The sequence below is a fragment of the Corvus kubaryi genome, unplaced genomic scaffold, assembly GCF_017639235.1.
Source record: "Corvus kubaryi isolate FWS band 111438036 unplaced genomic scaffold, C.kubaryi_AGA036_p1.0 37395, whole genome shotgun sequence".
NCBI lineage: Eukaryota > Metazoa > Chordata > Aves > Passeriformes > Corvidae > Corvus > Corvus kubaryi.
The window spans coordinates 5,779,017-5,799,537 of NW_024581134.1; the positions used below are offsets into that span (position 1 = coordinate 5,779,017).

General features: G+C 47.0%; 1 protein-coding gene across 1 annotated transcript; it reads left to right on the forward strand.

Moving 5' to 3' along the window:
• Positions 1–4,939: 4,939 nt before the first annotated feature.
• LOC121670189 (ras-like protein family member 11A-like) lies at positions 4,940–16,692 on the forward strand. The gene is made up of 4 exons (XM_042040068.1): positions 4,940–5,998; positions 7,342–7,398; positions 9,684–9,766; positions 13,949–16,692. Exons 1-4 carry the CDS (start codon positions 5,854–5,856, stop codon positions 14,414–14,416), a joined length of 753 nt encoding a protein of 250 aa, XP_041896002.1. The 5' UTR covers positions 4,940–5,853; the 3' UTR covers positions 14,417–16,692.
• Positions 16,693–20,521: the final 3,829 nt, after the last annotated feature.

The following is a 20,521-nucleotide window of genomic DNA, read 5'->3' on the forward strand; positions in this document are numbered from 1 at the left end:
GGGGAACGGGGAACGGAGAACGGGACCGGGATGGGGAACGGGGACGGAGAACGGGATGGGGAACGGGAACTGGACCGGGGAACGGGAACGGGACGGGGATGGGGAACGGGGAACGGGAACTGGACCGGGACCGGGACGGGACCGGGACGGGACGGGGAACAGGAACGGGGAACGGGAACGGGACGGGGAACGGGGAACGAGGAACGGGACCGGGACGGGGAACGGGGAACGAGGAACGGGACCGGGACGGGGAACGGGGAACGGGGACGGGGAACGGGGACCGGGACAGGGAACAGGACGGGGAAAGGGACGGGGGACGGGGACGGGGACCAGGATGGAGGACGGGGACCGGGATGGGGGACGGGACCGGGATGGGGAACAGCCCCAGCATATGGGACAACCCCAGGACGTGGACAGCCCCGGGATGTGGGATAGCCCCGGGATGTGGGACAGCCCCCGGTTGTAGAATCCCTCGGGAGCCCTGGATCCAGGGGTCGAGAGAGGGCTGTGGCAGCGTGGATTCCCTGGGGAGCACCTGAAGTGGCAAAAAGTGCTTCCAGCGAGCACTGGAACGGCTCCCCAGGGAATGGTCCCGGCCCCGAGGCTGCCAGAGCTCCAGGAGCGTTTGGACAGCGCTGCCAGGGACAGGGTGGGGGTTTGGGGTGTCTGCGCAGGGCCAGGGGCTGGACCGGATGATTGTGTGGAACCTTCCAGTGTCTGAGGAGGCTACAGGGAAGCCAGAGGGGGACTGTTCATTAGGTACTGCAGTGAGAGGACAAAGGAATGGGTACAAACTGGAAGAAAGGGAATTTAGGTTAGAGATACGGAATAAATTCTTTACTGTGAGGGTGGTGAGACACTGGGACAGGTTACCCAGGAAGGCTGGGGATGTCCTATCCCTGGAAGTGTCGCAGGCCAGGTTGGACGGAGTGGGAAACGTTCCGAGACACCACAGAGCTCGTCCTGCAACGCGCCCCGAGAGCAACCACATCTCAGAGGGAACAGCCCGCAGGAAACGGCGAGGGTTGGGCAGAAATACTTGTCAGGGACTGATCCCCATGCAGAGTCGTGTCCAGCCTGGAGGGATCCCATCCTCTCCTGGAAGCGCTGCTGAGGGTGGCTGGGAGCTCCCTGCTCACAATCCCAGCAGTGACAGGGCTGTTTCCACGCTGCAGCCCTGACCTTGTGGGAATATCTGTGGGGAAGGGAGAAGGGTTCTGTTTCCAAAGCAGAAACTTTTTCACGAGGCCAAGATGTTTCCATCCTATTTGAGCTGCTCGCCCGCAGTGATGTTCTCGTATGCACGTGGGACTTTCATCTACTACAGGCTCCCCAGGGACAGGCTTCAGGAACACAAAAAAACCCCCAATCCTTACAAAATATCCCAAAAGTGAAAAGGGTCACATGCTCAGAGAGTTGCCATGAATGGTGGTGCTTCAAAATTAGGGAGAGGAAATGCAGAAATTGTGGAATGTGGACAGTGTTTGACCAGACTGAAGTACACATTTAAATGTTCATCTCTCTCACATCCCAGAATAGAATCAAAGATGATTTATCACTGCTGTTGCAGCAGCATCTGAGGACATTTCCTTGCCCTTTGGCCTCAGGATCAGAACAACTTGGTGCTGAGTAGAATGATGAGGCTAAAATTGTGGTCTTGTCCCCAGATGTCTTCAGAGGTCACTGCTGGAGCACAGAGATGCATTTTTAATTCATTCAAACCCCGCAAGGTGGGATACTGAGCACGCAGACAAAGGCTGGTTCTTTGAGCACACCACGCTCCTTTCTGTTCCTTTCTTGTCTCCTCCTTTTTTGCCTTTCCCAGCTTTGAGGTATTTGGTTACCGGGAGCAGGAGGGTGGTTAAAAGACAATTTTTGTTGAGTGCAGTGTGAGAAGTGACCTTTGGGCCCTGAGTCTGCAACAAAGAGGGGCAGAGAGAGCTGCAGGGATCAACTTGGTTGGAGTCAATTCAGGGATGTGTGCACGAGCCACCAGCCTCAAGTTCTGTCTCAGCATCTGCCCCAGCCCCCGGCACTTCCCCACAGCCACATTTCCCATTTCTGCTCAGACAAGAGCCCTGTTTCCCCATCCAAGTCCCCCTAACATCAAAGTATTCCATGAAAGATGTAGCAGAGGCAAATGTAACGGTTACAAATGGACTTATGGGGGTGTAGTGGTTTGGTCCAAAATACTCATTACTGGCAAATAATTTCTGCCAGAGCTAGGCAGACACAGAAACATTTTCCCAACATGCTGGGATCTTAGCAAGGTCTCTCTGGCTCTGCTCGTCTCTTACTCCTTTTGTACAATCCGTGAGGAACAATTACAACCAGTTTTAAAGCACTCTGACATCCTCCTGTGACAGGCACTATGGTCATGGCAAATATTTTTATTTTTAGCAAGCTTTGTCTCTGAAGATGTCTAGGAGGGCCAACAACAATATAAATAGAAAATCTTATAACAAACAGAGCCAAAAGCAACACAGAGCAGTAAATAAATCTGTAAAAGATTTGGTGTGGAAATAACAATCTCTGTGCACCATGCAAAGGCACAGATCCTCGCATGAGCGACCCAAGGGGTGGTAAAGTGAACCCTCCAGAACCATCCAAATGTTTCCAAAGTCGCTCTCAGCTTTGCAAACATTCCCTCTCTAATTTAAGCGATTGTTTTTCCAAGAGAATTTGAATTTAAAACATGGGTTTCTTGGCTAAATATAAGCCCATTGTGCACAAACAATGAAAATCTCCTTTAAAAACAATTGTTCTTCTGCATGCCAAGGGTTATACAATCTCAGAGAGTGTGAATCCTTCTGCGTGGCTTCACTCAGTGAAAAGGCTCTTCTGGCAATCTAGAAAATCAGAGAAGGGTCACCTGTGAAAACCTCTGGGTTCGGTTCTATATTTTACTTGAGCCCTTTCAGAATCAGAGCCCGAAAGTTAAGAGGAGGGGGGGGAGCTTGAGAATAGATTGAAAACTTTGGGAGAAGTTTTATTTATACTAAAATCTCTTCTCTCTGCACAGAGATTCCTGCACATGGTGGAACGAGCTTTGGGGAGAAGCATGAGAAGCCTGGGCTGATGCAGAAGAAATTCAGATTGAACCATATTAGCAAAGGAACTGCAACTCCACTGGTCTGCTTCCAACATGCAGCCTAAAACTGCTTTCACATTGGTTTTAAGCAACCAGAAGCCCTCAGGGCTGCCAAAAGCAGCAGTTCAACATTTCCTCCACCACTGCTGTCTCATTCCTGCCCCCACACATCCCCTCTCCCGTGTCAGCACCAGATCCATCCCTGCAAGCACATGGGAAGCAGCTTCCCTGTCCCTCGTCACGCAGCAGCTGCTCCATGCCCGTGCTTGTGGCTCCTGATTTTCGTGTGCCACATCCAAGCGCAGCATCATTTGAGCACAGTTTGCATTCTTTTTGTCTGCCTCACATTTATCCAGCCCAAAGCTCACCCTCCAACTTTATCTGCCTCTGGCTGACTCCCTTTTGTGTTCCTCAGCACCACATTTGGTTACCCAAAATGATTTTAACTTTTTTTTTCAGTTGGATGTGCCTCCCTCTTGGAGCAAGCCAGCAGAGCTGTTTTCTTCCAGGAATGTCTTTGCTCATATAGAATATTCTTCACGATCTTTCTGAACTTATCTGGCTTTTTTTCCCTGGGCTGAAGCTCTTCGGGCCACCTGGAAGCTGACAGATCTATGACTGTTTGGTTTTGGAGGAGGACTATCGTGATGAATGTTTTTATATTACTCACGAACATGTGCTTTTAATAGCAAATGGCAACAAAGCTTCCAGCACTCAGAGAGGCAGACAGTGACTTACTGCTGCTAACTAATCCCAAATTCATCACTGTCCAGCTCAATAACGCATTTCAAAGTGCTGCCCTATTAATTGACCGCAAGATTTGGAGCTTTTTCCCCTATTCCTCCTCTCATTTTGCCTCTTCTTACAAAACTTGTGTGAGATTAAAGCAGCCTGGTAATGAAATTTCCTGGAAAAGGGTTTTTTTTTTTTCAGTGTTTGGGGTTTTGCAAAAATCTGGAAGCAAATTGACACTGGAAGATTTGCAAACCATTCCCACAGGAGCCATGTCCCAAAAGACACAGGATCCGGCGGCTCCCTCGCAGTTCCATGAGCTGCATCAGCCTCCAGATACCTTTTCCACCTCTTCATCGGCTGCCAGGATGGTCAAAGGAACAACACCGGGAGCTTGCACAGCATCCCTGCACAAATACTGCTGCACAAGGAGCTTTTAGAGGGGAAACAGAGCCTTGGAAAAGTGACATGTCCATAAATCTTGGGATTCTTGTGCTGATTTCACTGCACTGCTGTGCCCCAACGCTGGGTTTTCCTAAGGGCAGTTCACACTCAGCACATCCTCTGTGATGCTGGTGTGGAAACTGGGATCAGTGCTTTGGGAAGGGGCAGTGATCCGGAGCTCTGCCCTGATTTCCCATCCCCTGGGAATGCACCCCTAGCTCTGGACCCTGCTGGGGAGGGCTCAGGTGCGTGCTGTGGGTCAGAGCAGAGCCATGAGAGCAGCTGGGCACAGAGAGGCTTTTTGGTGGCTGCAGCCTCTCCAGAGTGAGCCAAGCCTACCTTGTGCCTGCAGCAAAACTGCATGCCCAGGTCTCCATGAGCTGTGGGGGGATTATCTTGCCCTCCGTTCCCATCCTTGCCTCCCACACCACCCGACAGAGTCCATGTGCCAGCCTTGCCCCCGCTCCTGCAGACCCCTTCCGAGAAGTTTTTCCAAAGATGAATGTTCCAACTACATTATTTTTTTAGTTTCATTTACATCTGTTTCGTATTATTTGCAGTTTTGCTTTTGTCTGGGTCACTCCCCCCCACCGTGTTCTTCCCTCCCTGTTATCCCAGAGAACTGAGAGCTGATTGTAGCCAGTGCTCAGTTACAGGCTGTCATCCCACAGACCCTGCAGCCGCCAGCTGTCCTAAAACCCCGCTCAGTTTTCCTAGAGAAGCCGTTCTCTCTTCATTCCCTCTGCTGGCTCGCCCCACTGAAAGGCACCGAGTCCTTCCTCCGCTTCCCAAATCTGTCATCAGCCCTAAATTCACTTTCCCATGCTTGGAGAGCCTGCAGTGTCCCACCCCAACGCTGCCCCGCGTTCCAGCGGGCCTTTAGGACTCACAGATCAAACGTGTCCTGGAGGATTCATGTGCCAGCTGGGATTTTGGAATACCCCACAGCTGCCTGAAAACTCGGAGGGGGGGGATGGAAATGTGTTTGTTATCCTGAAGAGCAGGGTCCCATCAGCTTCAGGGCTCCGGAGGGGCAGCACACAATAGCCCAGGGAGAACAACAGAGCGTGGAGCTGGAGCCGATTGAAAAGGCAAAGGAACTGGACAGGCAGAACCGGATTATTCAAAGCGGAATTAGAGCAGAGCATGGGGGTGGCTGTACCGCGCTGAAAACGCTCCCGTGACGGCTGAAAACCCCCAAAATCTGGGTTTTTAGCAGCCAGCCGAGGGACAGCCCGTAAATCAGGCCGTGGCGAGGGCTAAAGGGCGAGGAGCGCTGGATGCAGGCGCAGCTCCCTCGGTGCCCGGCTGCAGGAATGTCCCGGTCCCACTTGTGATTGGCTGCGGGATGCCGGAGTCAGTTTTCACGGGGGCTGATCAAAAAGTTCCCTTTGGCTCTCCGAAGTCGCTGTCTGAGCTGAGGCATCGGCTGCAGGAGGCCGGGCGCTCTCCCATTCCTCGGGAAAACTGCTTCGGTGGGATGAGAGCGCTTGTCCCTCCGAGGGAAGCCAGCCGAGGACGGGCGCCGAGGAGCCGTGCTGCCGCTTTTCCCCCCCGAGCCGGGCTCAGCAGCCATCCCTTCTGGCATGCGTCTGGTCCCTGAGGATACGATGTCTCAGTACTCCACCAACTTCCTGCTGCTGCCCATTCCGGAGTACCCCGTGCTGGACTGTGCGCCCAACAAAATCATCAAGCTCGTGGTGCTGGGCGGCAGCAGCGTGGGCAAGACAGGTAAGTCCCAGGTGTGTTCCCTGCTTTTCCTTGCAGCTGCACTTCCGAGCTCCTTCGCTCCCCAGGCAGACCCAAAACTGTGACATTTGGTGCAGCTTAACTGTCCCAATGTACCTTTTTTCTTTGTTTTTTAAAGAAATGTACGGGATAATTTGTGAGGCAGATGTGCTGTCGCTGTGTGAGCAGCCGGCGTGAGCCAGCAGCGAGTTTTGTACGCACAAAACTGTTCTGCTTGGTTCTACGCGGTTTTGTGCAAATTATTTAGCTGTGGCTAAATTTGCGCACCCCAAAAGTGGGGCTGGTGGTTTTTATCTTCCTGCTGTAAATGTTTTATACTCAGCAGACAAATCACAGCGTGCGAGACGTGCCTTTATTATTCCCCAAAGGAGAGGGGAAGAAAAGAGGGTAAAGAGAGCATTTGAATGTATGGTCCATGATTTCAGGAATTATTAAGAGCAAATCAGATTTATTACATCTGTGGCTCCATGGGATTCAGCAAAATGTTTGATTGTTTTGGCTTTGAAGCAGCCACATCTTCATATTATTTTTAACTAGTTTGTTGAAGACAAAGCTGCACAGGCAGTTTCATCTAAGGGTGCTCAAGGGTGACCCAGTATCACTGTAAGAAAAATCATGGCTTGAAATGAAATCCATTTTATTTAATTATTGTTTTTGCAAGTTACTAGGAATCTGCTCAGATCAAAGCACTACAGGAATACAAGTTACTGGTGCCACGATGGGGTTTAAGTGTTTTATCAAGGAAAAAAAGGGTTCTAAGCAAAGAGTTTAAGAAAGCAGCTCAGGTTAAGGTGAAGAAGAAGGCCCAGGGTGCTGCAGCACGACCCAAGTGTGCAGAGCACATGGAGTTTGTTTGCTGGGTGTGATTAGATATCACTAATGGGTTTCAGGAGGGTTTTTAAGGCTAGAGAGAAACATTCCATCCATCAGCCTCACTTCTTGTATGACATAAAATGCTTAAATTTGGATTAGTTGCAATCTGCTGGCTTGCTACTCTTTTTCTAAATTATTTCAGAGCAAAGCACAGATTGTTTTACCTGCGATCCCAGGGAAACAACCTCCCTATCCCATGCTGAGCTGCCACCCTGAATCTGAGGGCTCCTTTCCAACACAAGCTGTGAAAAACTCTGTATTGGGTATCCCAGCCTGGCCCCAGATCTTTGTCTGTGAGCGTTGAGAGCAGCATTTGCAGAATAACATGTGAGCAATCCAGAGATGAACTCGGTCTGTGTGAGACTCCTCCCTGCAGGAAGATGTTACACATGTTGTGCAAGGATGGATCTGGTTTCTCATTAAGGACCCATCTTTTTCTCATTGTTTTGCAGCCCTGGTCGTGCGCTTTCTCACAAAGAGATTTATTGGGGACTACGAAGCCAACACCGGTGAGTTCTGCTCTCCCCAGCAGCACTGCAGAGAGTTGGAAAATAAATCCACTCTGTTTTGTGACTGGTGCGCATTACAGGAGAGCCAAGTGGTGTTAGGTGTCCATAAGGTGCATATTTTCAGTTAATAGCCTCAAGCTATGAAAGCCATAAATCAAAGGCTCATTATTTATGATCCTTTCAGCTGGTTTTTCCCTCAAGTTGATGGAAAAGGATCAGAGTAAAAGGTTTGCTTGGGGACATACCTATACTGAAACACAGGCTCAAGGAACAACCCACACATCAGCTAAACCACAAAACCCCAATGCTGCTCCCCCTGCAAGCCCAGGGAAGGCAGAGGAATTCCAAAGGGTGTAAAAGGAAGTTCAGAACTTTTTCTGTGCATTCCCTTTTTTTTCAGGGGCTATTATAACCAGGGAGGCTTTGAAATTGAAGTCTTCTCTCCGTAAGACAAGCAAAGCAACCATTCATTCCTTGTTTAATCCAGAGGGAGCGTTCATGTGAACTGTTTCATTCAGACTCTGATTTGGCCAGGGTTGTAGGATGGATCCATGCTCACCCCTACTGCACATCTCACACATTGGGCACCTCACAGCTTTGGGGTGAAGGTGGGCAGGACTGAAAAAATGCTTCACTTTGGAGACGCTTGCTGAGCTCAGGATGAGCAGGGAAGGAGGGAGCAGCACAAGATCCTTTGATCTGAGGAAACACAATCTGAAAGCTCCTCCTTCCAGCTCCCCATCACTGACCCCAAGTAACCCCGATGGTTGGCTGCACTTTTGCTCCTTCTTTTCTGTCACCTCTTCTCCGGGAGGTTGTACATCAAGTGAGACCTGGGAGCTGTGCAGGGACTGCTGCCAGAGCAGTGCTGGGAACCACATGCTTTTCTCATTAAGCTCCCAGGCCCACGGCCGTGCTGCAGGAGAAGGGAATATGGCAGCAATATGGAACAGGTGGTGGTGCCTTTGGGATCACTCAGCCGTGCTTCTCCTTGTTCCAGGCAGCATCAGGCAGAGCAGGGGCAGTGCCTGGCAGCACCTGCTCTTTGTTCTGTGGGGCGTCATGGAATGGGAATAAGGAGTTGTCTGGTCTTGGTGCAGGGGTGCAGGATCTTCCCATAAAATCATCTTTACAGCTTAAAATCTGATCTGTTTTAAAATACAAAATTAATCCCACCAGGGCTGGATCCCCTCACAGTATTAAACCATGATATGATAATGTTGGATTCAGTGCTAAATTCCCTTGTGTTGAAAATGTTCTATGAGCTCAGACTCTTTTCCACTGGAATAAAATCACTTGTTCCCTTGAAACAAAGCAGATTTTCAGAGGTGAGGGCATTACTGTCACTAGCTGGGCTCCCTGTTAATCTGAATTCCTTACTCTCCAGTGGGTGGATTTGTCCACGTTTGACATTGTTCTGGAGGCAGCAGTGACAATTGTACTGGGGCAAGACAGAAGGGCTGTACACAGCAGCTGTGGATTAGCATTTCTTCACACCCCCACGTGACTTGTGTTAAGTTCTAAAGAAAAATGATGATATCAACCTCTGGAGCTGTCCTTGTCACAGCCACAGAGAGCTCAGAAGATCAAGACTTAAATTTTCATTGCCACTTAGCTCACACTGCAGTAACAGAATAAAGTTCAAGCCTAGGATAGCAGGAGTTAGATCAGAGCTGGATCAGGCCTAGGTGGGTAGAACTGGCACTTGGCTGTGAATATGTGTCCTCCAGACTAACCAAAGTCAGGTTTCAAGTGTCCAGTCTTTGGGGATTTCAACCAAACTCTGCTAAAATCACACAAACCCCAAAGAGCACCTGGGGGATTCACACACAGTCACTCACTCTGTGTCCAAACCTGGAGCACTTTCCTTTTTTAAAGGCACTCAGAAAAATGCAGTAGGAAACACTCACTCCTTTCACAGACCACACCTGGATGTCTTAGTTTGACATCATAAAATGTGAACTGCACTTATACTTAAAGTTCATATGGATTGAAAACCTGAATGGGACTTATGTGCCCACTTTGAGTATGTGACTCCATGCCAAGTGGCCCTTTCCCAGCCCCCAGGCTGGCTGTACACTCAGGACATGTCCCCACACAGCAAACACAGCCCCACTTTACTGAGCAAACAGCCACACAAACACTCCAGGGCTGTTCACTTTTCTACAGGCAGCTCCACATCCCAAACCTCAAAACTCTGGATTTCTACAGTCCCGTTTTGCCTTCCCTTTGTACTTTTGGTTCCCTGTTACAGTCCCTGACTAACAATGTTCCTTCTCCACCAGGTGCTTTGTATTCCAGGAAGTTCACCATAGATGGGGAGCAGATCTCTCTGCAGGTGCAGGATACTCCCTTTGTCTCACTGGAGGTAAAACCACTGCTCTGTGCTTTTCAACACACTTCTTGTCTCATGTTTGTTGCCAGCACTTCCATCTGCAATTAACTCCACTTAGCAGCAGGAAAACACCCGGGCTCAAACCCAAGACTAATCAAGGTACCTTAAACTTCACCAAAATGAGCTCTTGAAGGTGTTAAATCAGGCTTCTTCAGCACTAAGTCAAAATTAAAACAAATCTCTTTCCAACACATTTCTGAACAGCAGTAAAATCACAATCTGGCTCACTCCTTGGTTGTTTTATTTTCTGTCAAGTGGTTTCTGTCCCTGCATGGCAGAAAACTCACCTGCCCAGAAGCCCAGCTGGCTCAGCTTGGACCTTCCTCCACACCCAAAGTCTCTCAGATTTAGAGAAGTGTTTCTTCCCAAGGGGCCAGGCCTCCCAGCAGTTGTCATTTCCAGCTATGGTGCTTTGCACTGCTTTCCTTACTCGAGTTTTAAATGTAATTAATTCCTTTTTTTTAAGGTGTTAGCATTTATCACACTCCTTTTTCTCGCAGTGTTTTAGATAGTTGGACTCGATGATATTAAAGATCTTTTCCAATCTTAATGATTCTATGGTTCTATTACATTCTAGATTTAATAGTCTACTAGGAACCTCTTTCTAGAAATACTTTTCCAAGCAGGATTTATGATGTCTCTCCTTGAAGATCTGCTTCACATGCAGAACAAGAGGATGAAAATAGTGTCAAAGCAGCAGGAAATGTAGTGAAATTTGGGGTTACATGAATGGTGGAAATCACAAGAGACTGATAATTCCAATTTCATGATAGAACTAGTTATTCTCATTGCACCACCGAGCATAACCTTTTAGGTGTGGCCTTAGCCTCAGTCTAAACTTAGACTTGGCCGAATAAAGGTCAGGATGGGAACACCACCTTCTCTCCTCGTGTGGCAGGCTGCTCCTGGACAGCTCTGCACCCCCTGTTTCACCTGCACAGCCCCACGTGTGCATTTCTGTGCTGTAGGACTCTTCCATCCTGAGTTTACAGAACGGGATGAGCGAAGCTCCTGCAGTTCCCATTCCCAGCTGCTCTCATGACTGGAAGTGGATTGAAGGCGAAAGCTTTGCTCAAGTCCCACTCTCTGCTGTGCTGGGGTGCACAGAGCAGAGGGCAGGAGCCCTCATTTGTTCTGGACACTCAGAAGCAAACAAAAGCTGCAGTGGAAGCTCTCCAAATATTCAAGTGGGATTTAACTGCACAAAGGCCTTTGCCAGCTTGCCCTGCAAAGAGGAGCTGTGGGGGATGATTGGGCACCACTGGGATTGCCTGATAAACACTTAACAAAGGGAATCCCCTCTCTCTCTGCTGTCCCATGGGGAAAGGAGGGAGTGGAATAATTTAACTCCCTTTTCCAGACCAGATAGATGCTGTTTTCCTGTTTAAATTAATACTGTGCCCTATAGTCCAGTGACTCTAGAGCTGCACAAAGTTTAGTCAAGCCAGCAGCTAAGGTTTCCTAGTCAGAAATGATCTTAATTTAATTAAGAAAGAGTTTCATTTTCTTTGTCCATGTCCAAGGTCTGTGCTGTCCCAAGATCTCCCACAGACATGCTTATCTCACCCTGTATGTGTTTGCTTCGAATGATGTATCTGCAATAATTGAAGGGACTGTGTCAGAACAGGTTAAGACTGAGAAAAGGTTGGACTTTTTTATCAAAATCCTTAAGGAAGAGGGTTTCCTGCACTCTGCAGGCAGAGCACAGCGTTTCAGGAGGAAATCATGTGGAAACCCTCGGGATTCAAGCCCCCAGAGATGTGAAAGTGTAAGAGAGAAACAGAAGCAGATGAGTGGCTTTGTTGGGTGATTCATTGCTGCTTGGCCTATACACTGCAAAGGCCTGTGTGTTTCAAAATTCATTCTGGAGCAGAGATTTCCATTTAAAAAGTAGCCCATTAGCCTTTGGTTTCCTGAATAAAGCATTCCTCTTGGGATTATCCATCCCTCTCACTCCTGGGTGGGCCTAGCTGGAGTAACAGAGAATTTCTGCTCATTAGGGCTTTCTGAATGTGCACCTTCTCCAAACCCATTTTCAGGGCTTGCCAGTGCAATTAGTTCCTTTTTTTGCCATGAAAGGGTTTTGCTGGTGAAAAGATGCTTCCAGGACATGGAGAGTGGCTAATTATCCCCAGACTGGCTACAACCCAGACCCCAACAGCGCAAATTGCCCTTCTTCCCACAGCCTGCCCCGGCCTGGCTGGAGTTCACTCTCATTAACCTTTCCAAACAGGCTGCTGGGCAGGATCCCTCTTCATCATCCTGTGTTGGGCTTTGGGGTTTGAGTGTTTTGGGGAGCATCTGATAAGCAATTTCACTGCTCACAGTGAAATTTTAGTGAGCTGGCAAAGGCAAAGAACCTCAAGGTGTGATGAGCCAGTGTCTCTGGGGGCAATAATGAAATATTTACGAAGGGCATTTGGTTGGCAGAACTCCTGAGGAAAGTTTTTAGCTGAATTTACACTCTGACCCTTCAGAAATTCTGCTTCCTCCTTCTCTCAGAAGAGCTTGTCAGTAGTTCTTCTTTTACTGTCTGATCTACCAGAGGAAAACTGATCGGTTTTACTCATTGTTTTCCACCTCTGCTTTCTGAAGTTGGGCTTTATAATTCATAAATAAAAGTGATCTAAATAAATGATTCTAAATAAAAGTGATCGGTTTGGGGAGAGTGCTGAGCACTAAATTCTGTTACAACTAATGTCAGTATGTATTCTGTAGATTAAGAGATAATGGAACATGTTTTCTCTTAGTCTTACCGAAGTTGATGAAAATTTCTTGGGTAGAATTTAGCAATAATCAAAATTTGAGCTCTGTGTTTGTGATGTTGAACTCCCCTTAAAATAACGCAATTTCTACCAGCTTCATGAAGAGCTGTACACAGAATATGCTTGTTGGATATAAAAAAAAATTACAGCGTTCCAGAAATGCTGTAATATTGACAGGAATGTCAGTTCTTCCAAACCAAGCATGGCTGCAGCAGGCATCTCCCTCTCTGGCTGGGTTATCCCTATCCCAGCAGGGATAACAAAGAGGAGAGGATTAGCTGGAAATAGCTTCCTCTTGACAAGTGAGCTGATCTCTTTTCAAGCCCACAGTGCTGTATTCAGCTTTGTAATCCCAGTGCTGGTGGTTGCTGGGGCTCTAAATAGGAGTGGTGATGGAATCAACAAATGTGTGACCAGCAAAACATGATATAAACCCACCCTGCTCTGCAAATTGCCAATGGGATTGCACCTGATCTTGAGTTGTGGTCATTGGTTCTTTGTAGCAAATCGCTTTTTTCAAAATAACTTTGACTATCCGGAGACCTGCAAGGCAGGAAAAGCTGGCAGGCTTCACCAGACAGAGTTAGTGAGAGCCTCTGTCCATGGAGACATTGAATAAAGGATTGGAAAAAGCCCTAAAAGTCACCTTGGGGGACAACTGTTCACTTGTCACAGTGTGACAAACCTGATGGATTTTTAATGCTCTCACTGTGCCCATCACAATTTCATCCACAATAAGAGTGTGAGTTTCTGACTGGTTGGGTACAAGAGAATATAGAACTAACTTTTCAAAGCAGTATTTTGGCTCTTCAACCAATTTGCTCTGACCCCTCTCCACTCCACATTACTGCTTTCCTGCAGTGTGGGATCACAGAATCATGGAATCACTGAGGTTGGAAAAGACCTCCAGGACTGAGTCTGACCCGTGACCGATCCCCACCTTGTCCCCAGCCCAGAGCTCTGAGTGCCACATCCAGGGATGCAGGGATGGGGACTCCAACACCTCCCTGGTAGCCCCTGCCAATGTCCAATCACCCTTTCCATGAAGACGTTCCTCCTGATGTCCAACCTAAACCTCCCCTGGTGCAGCTTGAGGCTGTTTCCTCTTGTCCTGTCACTGGGAGCAGAGCCTGGCCCACACTTGGCTGCAACCTCCTTTCAGGGAGCTGTAGGGAGTGAAAGGTCCCCCCTGAACCTCCTTTTGCCCAGGCTGGACAACCTGGCACAGTGTCACCAACACTGAGAGTTCCACTGGGACATCCAGAGAGGCTCCTGGCTGTACTTTAACAAACAGTTCAAACTCAGTTCAAACTGAGCTCTGTCTGGGGCTCTTTGCTCTCTCTGCTCCCTGCTCCGTGTTTCCTAACACCCAAATCCTGTTGTTTTGCAGGACGACACGGACACCATCTGCTGCCAGGAGCAGATAAACCGCTCGATCTACTGGGCCGACGGCTTCGTGTTCGTTTATTCCATCACGGACTACGAGAGCTTCCGTGTGCTGCGGCCCCTGCACCAGCACATCCGCAGGATCCACCCCAACGCCAACATCCCCCTGCTGCTCATGGCCAACAAGGGCGACCTGCTGCGGGCCAGGCAGGTGTCCTCCAAGGAAGGGCTGCAGCTGGCCAGCGAGCTGGGCGGGACCTACTGCGAGGTGTCGGCGCGGGAGAACTGCGAGGGCGTGCACGAGGCCTTCCAGCAGCTGTGCCAGGAGCTCAGCAGGAGCAGTGGCAGCTGCAATGGTGAGAAGAGGAGAGGCCTCCACCTCGTCCGGCCCAAGTCGCCCAACATGCAGGACTTGAAGAGGCGTTTGAAGCAGGCTCTGACTTCCAAAGGCAAATCGGGCACCACGCTTTGACGCGGCCGGCGGGAATTGTGTTCCAGAGCCCTGGATAAAAAGGGCAACAAGCTGGGAAGAAGGGGCATCAATTCAGCTGTCAGGCTGTGTGAGAGACTCTCCCATTTTGTCTTCACGTCTTCCTCAAAAAGCCCCTGCTCATTCAGCAAAGGAACTCGCAGGGTTTGCTCTCTGGGGCAGGAATTTTGAAACTGTGGTTTAAAAAAGAGGTTGTCCCAAATTATTTCTTTTTTTTTGTTTGAAAGGGGTGCGGTCAAATATCTTAGTGTTAAGAAGTGGGGTTTGTTAATGAGAGCAATGAAATCCTGCTTTTAAGAGATGTGACTCCCCTTGGGAATGGTTGTATTCCCAAACACAGGCAGTGAACTACAGCAGGACATGAAGAGAGTGATGGGAGCTGTCCTGAGCGAGCAAAATGTACCAGATTTGCTTCATTGCAAGACTGGAAAATAAAGGCAAATTAAAGGAATTAATTCATTTAAATGAAGAGCATAAATAGTGAAAAGTATTAATTGAAAGAAAGAGTTCTTAGCAATGGGGAGAGATTTGCTCATGTGCAAGCTTTAGCCTTACAGCGTCTCTTTGAAAGGAGATGTTTTTAAAATCGATACTTTTTCAGATTATTTTTGTTTAAAAGCACATTGATTTCTTCTGAAAGTGATGATATGGGCAAAATACAAACTTGTGGCAGCATTTTGTAGTGAGTTTCTCCATGGCATTTTTCATTTTTCTGAAGGTTTCTTACACGGCAAAAGGGAAAAATAGATCAGAGTGGTTTAAAACCCACCAAAAAATGGACTGCACTGATCAAGAGCAAGGAGGTCACTTAAAACTCTTAATTTTGTTCTCCTAAACTAGTCAGACTTCAAGTTCAAAATGCTTTTAAAGAAACAAGGCCTTCACACGAAGTATATTTACATCATTAGGTTGTTTGGGGTTTTTTTTTAAGAAGAAAAGGTTTTATGATGCCTGAAATTTTTGCCTTGGCGAATTCATTATTTTGGCTTGGGGAATTCATTATTTTGCTGTTTCAGTTAAAGCCAGGCTTCCCTGAACAGCTCCCAGAGCATCCCAGCTTGTCAGGACATATCCCAGTGGCAGCGTCTGGTTGTGCCTCAGCACGTCCAAGGATTTGAAGCTGTATCCCGTGAGCTGATTTGTGGAACCAACAACCACAGCCCAGAGCACCCAGCACTCTGCTCTCAGTGAGAGTGGGGAGGAACGGGCTCGGACCATGGCAAATTCATGATGCACCAAGCTTTTCTTCAAACAGACCAGATGAGCAACTCAAGGACCATGAAATGAAGTCAAGCTCAGTGATTTATACTCAGGAACACAGGAGGGAAACCCGAGTTTGATGGATATGGAAGAACATTCCCAGCTGCAGTTTCATCTGGCAAGACTGAGCTAAATCAACCTTTTCCTCATTAGGAGCAGCAAAAATGGAAGTTGAGTCTGATGAGTACTTGTATAGCTCAGGGCTTTAAAATGTACTTTGTATTTTCTGTGTCCCTATATTAGACAGCTCTAGCCATGATTTTCCTTATCACCTGGATTTGCCTTATCTCCAGCTCACTTTCTGTTTTATTTATTGTTTTCCACAGCTGCTCATCTGAGAATGTCTTGTGTTCTGATTCATTTAAGAGTCTTTTATTCCCACAAAAGACCTGCACCTGTTTTTAAATTCAGTTTCAAGTGGTAGTAGGAGGGGAAAAGTTGGATCATCCAAACAGGGACTCAAAGGATATCAGGGAATTTCTACTTTTGATTAGGGTTGATTAGCAATTTGGTGTTTGAGCAGTGTCGTTAATCATCCCAGGCACTTTGGTTTTTATGGCATGGAATTTCAGTGTTTTCAATTAGTAACAGCACAGCTCAAATATTGAATGTAAAGATTCAATAGCTCAAATATCGAATCTAGAGCTTCAGTGGCTCAAACATTGAGTCTAAAGATTCAATAACATGAAATGGAGCAGTTTGCAAGACCCACAGAAACTGAAGTATTTTTCTGTTGGGAAAATGATCCCCAATTTTGAATAGCAATTAGCAATTTTACCACTCCAGTACTGCATAACAAGGGCTGAATTTGCTGAAGACAATTTGCTGACATCGGTTTCCATGAAAGACTATTTGTGCTCCAGCTTGTCTGATTCGTTTGTAACTCCCTCCTTCAGCTGGAATCCTTTCTGATTTGGGAAGAAATCTCACCAAAATTCAAACCTGTCAGTGTTTTATTTTCATTAGTGAGTAATAAAAACATGCAAGGTCTTCCCTGAGCAGTGAATAAAATGGCTCCTGTATGTGTCACATATTTAAATATTCCTTGTTCACAGTAAAGTATATTCTTTTCCCTTCTTACAACCTAGGACACCCTGCTTTGTGTGTTCCTTATGTAAGAAAATATTCCTTATGCAAATAAGTATTCCCACATTCCTGTGGGGGGAAAAAAAAAATCTACATTTTGACTAAAGCCAAAAAATATTGAAACATTCAAGTCTTCTCTTGGGTACTAACATGTGGCAAACATTTATTCTGCTACAGTAACTTTAGCATTTCCTTTGTTCATTGACCAGGAGTACAAATACTGGTTTTAAGCCAGGACTAACCATCTACAGAAGGCAATAAAGCTCAGTATTTTTATTTGTAGCGCAGTAGTTGAGCCCCAGGACACCTCACTGTGCCCCAGAGGCAAGGCTGAATGGCAGCACAAAAAGCAGGGAGAAAGGAATGCTATAGAATTAAGTGCCTAAAAATAATCCTGTACAAGATCAAAGTTTAGTCATGTAGAACCTGATCCTGAATTAGAAACTTCAGGCTGCCAGGGGAAAAAACACGTCTTCTACTGAAGGTTTAAAATTAACCCTCTAGAGAGAAAGTACTGCCATAAAGTCAAGAGGAGAGAGGAAAAACAAAGATTTGAGAGTGTGGGGTGATTTTTGGATATCAAAGAAAATTCTCCTCTCAGTTCTATTGATTTAGTCCAGATTAACTCCACTGGAATCAATACCAACAGCAGTGAGCTGCAGAATTCCTTCTTCTGAAATTCTTTTTCTCATCACTCATCATTCTCCTGAGCATTTTAAATCTTTGTGCACCATCTGGTTTTCAAGATGGCTTTGCAGCTGGGTTTACTTGGGCACACAGCAGTTGAGTGATTTGCCCCAAGGTTACACAGCTGAGCAAGTACTCCAGAGGAACTCCAGCCCTGCGTCCTTTGTAATTAATTCCCGACTCTTTACAACAACTCCCAGACCATACACCTCCCTCAAGGTATGCACAAAGCACAGTGAGCTGTACTGCACAGGAATGTAATTAAAAGTTGGAGAAAGTTACTTAAATTCCATCTGTGTTAGGGACTGAGCAGAGCCTCAGTGACAGGCTGGCACCTCACAATGGCAGCAACACCAAGACAGGCTTGGGAGTCACTGAAGATGTTTGTTAATGGTTATTTCTGTGCTCCTGCCAGCTGCATTTCTCACCCATTTCCAGTGGTTCCCCATGGAAATGTGGTGTGACCTGGGAGAAGGGAGAACCAGGTTTTATTTTTAACTTTTCCTGCGACTTGCTTGATGAATTTGGCCAGATCTCTTTCTTAATCTGAATTGCTCTGCCCGTAGGTCATAGATACCTGTCACATACTTCAGCATCCACGGGAGAGGATCACCAAGGAGGAATAAAGGAATTGCCCCCATTTGCATAGGGATGGCTGAAACACTTACATCTGAGCTCACATCTTGCTTCTGCATTCCTTTAAAACTCAATTGTGTGGATCCCACATTTACACCTGGAGCAGAGGATAAATTTCAGGTCCTGATTTCAGGGAACAGCTCAGACAGAAATATTTGTATCCAAGGTACCTGGCTGCTCCCAGGTTTTGTGTCAGGTGTACAAATGGAGAAGAAAGAATAATTTCCTGAGACATCAAAAGAAACTTGCTCTGTAGCAGAAAACAGTTGTCTAATTGTTTTCCAAGGCAAACTGGGTGGCTGCCAGCTGATTGTTACTGCTGGATTTCCCTCTGCCCACTGGCAAAGTAGATTTGGGGTCAAAATCCCACTGCTCTGTTTGCAGAGCCAGCAGACGGCCCTGAGGCAGCAGAGCACAATGAGCTGCTTGCTAATGTTTCATGTTCATGGATTCTCGGAGCTCTTCTGAGCTGTGCCTGTCTCCTCTGGGGCTCACACAGGAAAACCACGGAATTGAAGTTAAAAAAGATCTCCAGCTTCACTCTAAAAGCTCCAAAGCAGGGACAATGGGGTAGAGAAGATGATCCAATCTATCACTAATGGAGACAAAGCAAGACTCTTCCTTTGGTAATTTCTCACAGGCTCTGCCCTCCTTGCTCCTCTCCATTCATGCCTTTGTTCTCATTTAACTTAGCAAGCAAAAACTTCTGCAATTCTTCTTCCTTTGGCTTAGAAACATACTTTTGCTGGTTAGTTTAAAATTTATTTCCAAATATTTGAACTCCAAACATGGTTTATAACAAAAGAAGAGTGTCTACTTACTCTTTTGACCTTATTTACCTAAAGCATTTTAAGGCACAGCTACAACGCTGTGCTTTGAATTCCTGCCACTTCTCCCCAAGAGCTCTCACTGGCTTAGCCCAATATTTCCTCCCCTTGTTTTGTGCTTACAATGCTGAGCTCGTTAATGCTGCAGAGTCATCGCTTACTTAAACCTGTTTAGTTCTTAAGTTTTGCTGCTCTCCTCTGAAATCCCTTCGGTTTAATCAGACAGATTCTCTTCTCTAAGCAGCTGTGCAAGTGGAAAAGGAGCTCAGAACAGCTGGTGATTTTGTGCTCTGTCAGATTTTAGCCCATTATTGAAGATTTTGGAATAAACAGGAGCATGGAAAATGATGCAGCAATCCCACTTCTCGTCTCCCTTCATCTGTAGCCGGTGCAATAATTTTATCTGTCATGAAGTGGACAAAGTTCATCCTGAATGATAATGCTTTTTCCTACAGATGGAAAAACACCAAATATGAAGCAGAGAGCTGAGCTGATAGACTGCAAACCCTGGGATCCAATTCATTCAGGAGCTGTCACACCAATCTTCTTTTCTTTAGAAGATACATTTTTTACATTTTCCCTCTTATCTGAAAGGGTTTCAAGACAGAGCCTCTGGATCTCATCATACAGACACTTCCCATCCCCTCCAGCAGGTCAGGGGGAAGCTGCACATTTTCCAAGGATGCTGGGTGAAACTATGCATGTCTTGTGCTGTTATGAGGGATGATTGTGGAGACTGTTCCTAAGGACGTTTTTCTTCTCCCTGGGCAGTAATGCAGAACACTCACAATCAGTAACCGGTCATTTGGAAAAGATATTTGGGGTTTCTTTGCTGAATCTGGAGACATTCTGTACCTTCTCTGCTGGTTAGAAAGCTCACCAGATAAGCAGAGGTTGGGTTTTTCCTGAGGTTGCCTTTGAACTCTCACAGAAAGAGTTGAATTATATCACTTTTGATTGTGATCCAGGTTTCCAGATGCTTGCAGAGGCCACCACTCTTCAGTGTTCTGCACTGCATTTCACTTCAAACCCCAATATTTTCCTATGCCATGATGAAAAAGCTAATTTGGATCGCATTGAAAATGTAACAGCCTAATCCCTTGTCTCCCTGTTTTTGATGAAGAACATGGTTTTACATTTGTTGGGCACCTGAACTCAAACTCATGCTCTGTCAGCAAAGGTGTTTGATGAGGTTGTCCAGAGAAGCTGTGGTTGCCCCTGGATCCCTGCAAGTGCCCAAGGCCAGGTTGGACGGGGCTTGGAGCAACCTGGGACAGTGGAAGGTGTCCCTGCCCATGGCAGGGAGTGGGACTGGACGGGATTTAAGCTCCCTTCCAACCCAAACCATTCCATGATTTTGAATGAACAAGACTCTTCATTCTTTACCCGGCAGGACAAGGCACAGCCCAGCAATTTCGTGACAGTCAGTAAAGAGCAGTGGGATCAGGGAATGAAAGAGGAATCAAATCTTTAAATTATTCTCCTGCCTGCCTTTGATTTTCCATAAGGGAGACTGGCCCTCCCTCAAGCTCTGGGAAAGGTGACAGGCTGGTGGTGCTGCTGGATGTAGAGGAAGTGATGGTGGAAATTC

Excerpts from the sequence above, each read along its gene's own strand:
- LOC121670189 (XM_042040068.1), top strand. The coding sequence starts at position 5,854 with ATGCGTCTGGTCCCTGAGGATACGATGTCTCAGTACTCCACCAACTTC. Across the intron at positions 5,999-7,341 it reads CAGCAGCGTGGGCAAGACAG|CCCTGGTCGTGCGCTTTCTC; the intron begins GTAAGTCCCAGG and ends ATTGTTTTGCAG. Across the intron at positions 7,399-9,683 it reads GGACTACGAAGCCAACACCG|GTGCTTTGTATTCCAGGAAG; the intron begins GTGAGTTCTGCT and ends CTTCTCCACCAG.